Source organism: Atta colombica, unplaced genomic scaffold (assembly GCF_001594045.1).
Source record: "Atta colombica isolate Treedump-2 unplaced genomic scaffold, Acol1.0 scaffold9, whole genome shotgun sequence".
Lineage (NCBI taxonomy): Eukaryota > Metazoa > Arthropoda > Insecta > Hymenoptera > Formicidae > Atta > Atta colombica.
Window position 1 is genome coordinate 1,473,596 of NW_017259583.1, and position 5,466 is coordinate 1,479,061.

A 5,466-nucleotide genomic window follows, 5' to 3' on the forward strand; every position below is an offset into this window, starting at 1 on the left:
TAACGATATAACTATATAAGTTATGTAACTTTAAAAAAACAGTCAGCACATAGAGAAGATACAAGTGATCAGTGAAGATCAGTGATTACTTTTTGATAAATCTTAAGCCATAAGAAATTGATCAATTACAATCGAATGCGAGAAGAATATTTGACTGTAATTAGTCAATTTCTTATGATATAAGGCTTAAAATACCTATTGTAGATCCGGACTAAGGCTTAGGGCATAAAGCATAACTATATAAACCAATCAGAGGGCTGTATTAGCATCTTAAGAAATTACTTAAGATGATCTTAAAATATGAACAGATTACGAATATATGCCCTTAGTCTTATTATATCTTATTATTTTTCTAAGATATTTAAAAAAGATAACAAAATTTTTTAACTTAAAAAAAAAATTAAAAAGTTAACGTTTAAAAGTAACTTAATTAAGTTAAAATTTAATGCATTTAAAATTAATTAAGTTAAAAGTTATTAACTTTTTAACTTTTTTTTAAATGTTTTAACTAGTTATTACCCAACTAGTTATTACCCTGGAATTTAGGCATAAGTAATATATCAATTGTCATACGTTAAAGTCGCAGTTTAAAATCAAAATTTAATTGAGTTGGGGGAAGTCATTCATATATTGGTGTATAACAAAACCGTATTATTTATATTTTGGCATGTCGTACTATTTTTTTGGAAAATGCATTGAAATAGCTCGCCATGAGAAGGCCGCAACGTGTAGCAGCGACTCCTGCACCAGCTCCTACGAATGACGCTTGGGAGATACCACCGATTCAATGTTATGAGCCGGAAGATGGTATTTTTTACGCACAAATGGGACCCACCGGAGGAAAACACGGCTACCCAGCTATTACTGGTAATAAATTGTAGCGATTAACATTGGAGTATCGTCTCTTAATTCGAATCCAGAAACTTTATTCCGCGTAACACGATATGCAAAATTGCATGTGTATCATTGCATTGAACTATCACTAACAAGAAAATCTTGAAATAAATATAAATACAAATTGAAATAACTATTACAGTCGACAAAGTCGACAAGTTTCTCCCGGCGCACAAAATTTCGTTAATAATTTTACAAAACAATTTCAATCGACATCGCTTTTATAAACATTTTAAGTTTTATTAGCTAATTTTAAATTTTATTAGCTACTTTACTTTTTAAGTTTTGTTAGCTACTTTACTTTTTATGTAGAAAGTAAAAGTACATACGGATCTTATTTCTTTTTGCGATTTTATCACGTAGTGGTGGTTTTGGAGATTTAGGACACATTTAAACTTTCGCGAAGCTAATCAAAATTCGCATGGCACTCTGCGAAATGCTCGTGAGAAAGTCCTTGCACAAATCACAAGAAAGCCGCATCGCATCTATACTCCAAACCGGTCTCTGCTTCACTTTCTCCAGGTCACGTTGGTTGGGGGATCTCTTGGTATATCAATGGATTATTGATACCTGTGATTAATGTGGTGCGAGGCAGAAGATATTCTTTCGTCGTGGAAGGCGGTTCAGATCCCGACGCTCCAGCGCGTTATCATCCATTCTACATCACAGATGACCCGATAGGCGGGTATTATCACAAAACAGCTGAGGAGAAAGCGGTAAATTGTCTTGCATGCAAAATATTTTTGAAAATAAGAATATCAATTTTGCCAAAATGTAGATTCGCTATATTTGTTATTTTCGGAAAAGCAAATGGCTGAAGGAAGGCTTACGTTGTCATGTAACTTCAATCGATTCTTTCTATTGTTATTTAATTATCTAATGCTCATTCCACCAATAATGTAGATTAATTTTAATCTCAGTCCAATTTATTCCTTCATCTTTTTCTAGAACTAACAATTAGAAAAAGACAAAGAATAAATTGAACCAAGATTAAAGTTAATCTACATTAATAAAAATGGATAACATAAGTAGCGTACTTGACGAAGAATACGCGAGAAAATATTATAGAACCTGATAACATGGGAATGGTACATGGCTGTTCACTCTCTGATCTTGACAGAAAGTAAAGATATTCGCGGGTGTACGTCGACAACGCGGTAAGGTCATCCCCACCGGTGTAGGTCGCCTCTGCAACTGGGTGCCGGATCAAAACCAACCGCCTGCGGATGAGTTCGCGTCCTTCGGTGCTTATCAGCGTACCCTGACTCTCGAATGCGATCAGGGCGAGCCAGGCATCGTGGAATGGACGCCCGATGAGAATACCCCCGATACAGTATATTATCAGGTAATCTGTGTTCATACGTGGTACACATCTGTAAGTGTCAATATGAGAAAAATACCAGAGCGCTCTTGACACTGTCGAGATACGATCGAATCTACTCTGTAAAACTTTTAAAATTAATTTCCCCTGATGAAAATTTTTCTTAGAATTCTTGAGACTTCCATGTATGTGGATGCTTTTTATATAAAGATTATGTGTTTCGCGGGTTTCTTCCGTGTCCAGATCCATTCTTGGAATGCCAATGTTTCATGAAATCTTTTTTTAGAATTTTTCATATAATTTTTCAGAATTTCTATATAATTTTTATATAATTTTATAACTTTCTTACATTTTTTTATACGAATTGAAACATTTCAGAAAATGCATATAATCATCATAAATACTTCTCAGAATTTTTTATGTATGTTAATTATGAAATATCATAAGATTTCTAAGATTTTTTGTAAGTATAAATTCTAATGAAATATTATAATTTCGGCGTAAATCGAGCCATATAAACGTAATCATGGTTTCGCAGAAAGTAAACCGAAGTTTACTCTGGTAGTTACTCTGCAACTAATTGCGAGCCTCTATATAGTCTATATATTGATATTCGTTTAGTTTTGTACCTATACTTATAAATAGATCATATCTTATAAATAGATCTTTGATTTTGCACGCTCGAGATTCTGCATGCTTTTTGTTTCTAGTGCTTTACACATCGTTACCTAGGCTGGAAAATCAATGTCCTCGACAACTGTGACGTCAGCGAGACATCACCGGCGGCCAGCGAGAAGCGCGAGGTGTTCACGGAACCGGACCAAGGTCATCAGGACCTGGAGTACGGCGCTAGTATTTCCGTGCCGAGCAAGGTAATGCCAACGGCGGAGTTCCTTCATCAACAGCATGTCCATCATTCTCATCGCGAATACGGTCACCGTTACCCTCATCATCATTCGACGACTAACAGCAAGTTAAGCGTCTCGCATCCTCAGCTACTAACGAATGCCAATAACAATTACGATCGCTTGCAATCATCATCATCGTCCGAAACCTCATACGAGACACGTCCGAAGGACGCGCAACGCGTTGACGAGGAGATCCTGCCGCAGCAGAAGCAGCAGAAGTCGCAGCAACACCGATCGGCCATGATCGTTCATGAATCGCCATCCTCTCTTCACGCTGGAACTCATGTCACAGAACTCGCGCGGGAGATTCAGCATACCGCCACTAACCAGGAATTGTCTAACCTCGTTGCAGATCACCAACGACCATCACTGAGTCATGGGACAAGATTGCCCTACGTAACAGCGGCCATCAGCAACACCCAGCTACCGTTTTCCCGAGCGCCGCATTATTATGCGAGCAATTATCATCACTACGTCCGTCATCAACTTCCTTCGTCTCCTTCTCGTTATTATCATCAGCTCGAACCACCGAAGACCCAACTGATGATTATTCGCCGGCCGGTGACATTAACGCGCCGTCCAATGTTGCAGACATTACAGCAGGCTGCCAATATGATAACTACGGGTGCATTATCGTTGCCATTTCCGTTCTCCTTCGGTTCATCCTCGCCACGACCGATCCTCATTGAGCGCAAGAAATCCGTTTACCGACCACCTGTCGCAATAGCAATGCTGAAGACGACGCCGAGGACGATAGCCGACAAGGCGTCGTTATCCGAGAAACTTATGGCAAAGATTGACACGAAGCAACGTACGAAATTCGAGACAAAGATAGGATCGGATTCAGACATCACCGAGAATCACTTGGGTCCCTCCTGGAAGCTTTTGAAACCCGCGCGCAACACCGGCTTCAATCCCGATTCCATCGTCATCGAGAGTGGCTTTAAACCGATCATCAGAAATGTCTTTGACAAAGTGCCAGATGTAACACAGAAGAGAATGTGGCAGGATGAGCCGCTCAGAAAAAACGGGGATTATCGTACAATCGGTAAGTTCTCGCCCGTTTTCGTACCGTCGCTGCCCGTGACATCATCCACGATCGATGGCAGCAGGAAACGGAAGAAGAAGACATCTTCCACGCGTTCTCCTCCACGTTTCGACGATCTCGACGACATGGAGATGGCGGCCGATCTTAAACTAGATACCTATTATCTGCCGCCAATCGGAAGGACTAGGCCGGAGGAATTGCCATCACCTTCTTCCTCTGGCGTTTTAATCACCTACGATGGTAAGAAGCTGAGTGACTCCACTGGTCTGGCCAGATCCATTTCCGATTCTGAGTATCACACTAAGGGTCAATTGACCTCGGATATTCTTAGTAGAACACCGCAGTTCGGTAAGTTCCAGGGTGAGCTGCCACCGCTGATCCCTGGAGAGATGCGTGCAAATGGTTCGACTCCTCTCTCGTATGGGAAGAAGAACCGTCTAGCGGCCATCGATCCGCCGCGTCAACAGTTACCGAAGACAAACACGAGGTTGAAGTTGTTAGAGAGGTCGAAGAGATCGCCTCTGGACGTCGATCGTACGATGTCCAGCGTAAACTTTCAGCATGAACATCGAGAACGCGACCGGATCGAAATGGTCAACGGCGGAACGCGCCTCTGCAATCTCGGGTGGGTCGTTCTAATCGCGATTGCACGTCTCGCGATCTGAGAGATCGGCGACCGACCTCAGACGTCCTCCGACGAAGGCACGCCTCGACGGGACGTCGGAAGGAATTGGAAGACGTTGATCGTCTTGAGCACGCCTGCGTGGCTCGCGACGACACACAGAATCGTTCGGGAATAGTAGACGATATACTCTCCAACTGCGTTAACACCGGGGAAGGCATTACTAACCACTGAGAAAACCGCTGGTTTCCTATACAGTAGTACAATCCACCTGTCAAGCTCGCGTCTCGCATCTCTGGTATTTCGATCCGCTTTCGATCGTGTTCTTTGCGTGGCGATTATTAGCCGCCGAATACTGATTTACGTTCCTTTCATGAATTGAATTCTGACTTTCATTTCCAGACATTTTTATAGTGCTTTTAACTATTGTATTGTTTGGAAAAAGAAGTAATATATCTTATACGTTAATCTATGCACGCGTTTATTTTCTTGTTCCGATATTAACGAAGTTATGTAATTTATATATGTCTGAATCAAGATTGTAATTATATGCAGAGAATCTGTATGTAATAATTTAAAAAAAAAAGTTATATAAAATATAACGAAAATATGTAATAATAAAATATACGATGACACACACACACACACACACACAGATATATATATATACATA

The 5,466-nt window shown here is 40.4% G+C and overlaps 1 protein-coding gene across 4 annotated transcripts in view; it reads left to right on the forward strand.

The window, feature by feature from the left end:
• LOC108693475 (protein Skeletor, isoforms B/C) overlaps nt 1-5,191 on the forward strand; it is a 21,627-nt gene extending 16,436 nt beyond the window's left edge. For 2 of the 4 annotated variants that reach the window (XM_018202454.1, XM_018202451.1), the window contains 4 exons: nt 705-867; nt 1,417-1,610; nt 2,015-2,239; nt 2,926-5,191. In XM_018202454.1, the coding sequence (XP_018057943.1) occupies nt 705-867; nt 1,417-1,610; nt 2,015-2,239; nt 2,926-4,836 (2,493 nt within the window). In that variant the 3' untranslated portion in view covers nt 4,837-5,191. Of the gene's footprint in view, nt 1-704; nt 868-1,416; nt 1,611-2,014; nt 2,240-2,925 lie in introns of those variants that run through there. The other 2 variants (XM_018202452.1, XM_018202453.1) reach the window with 2 other exon arrangements.
• The last annotated feature ends 275 nt before the right edge of the window (nt 5,192-5,466 follow it).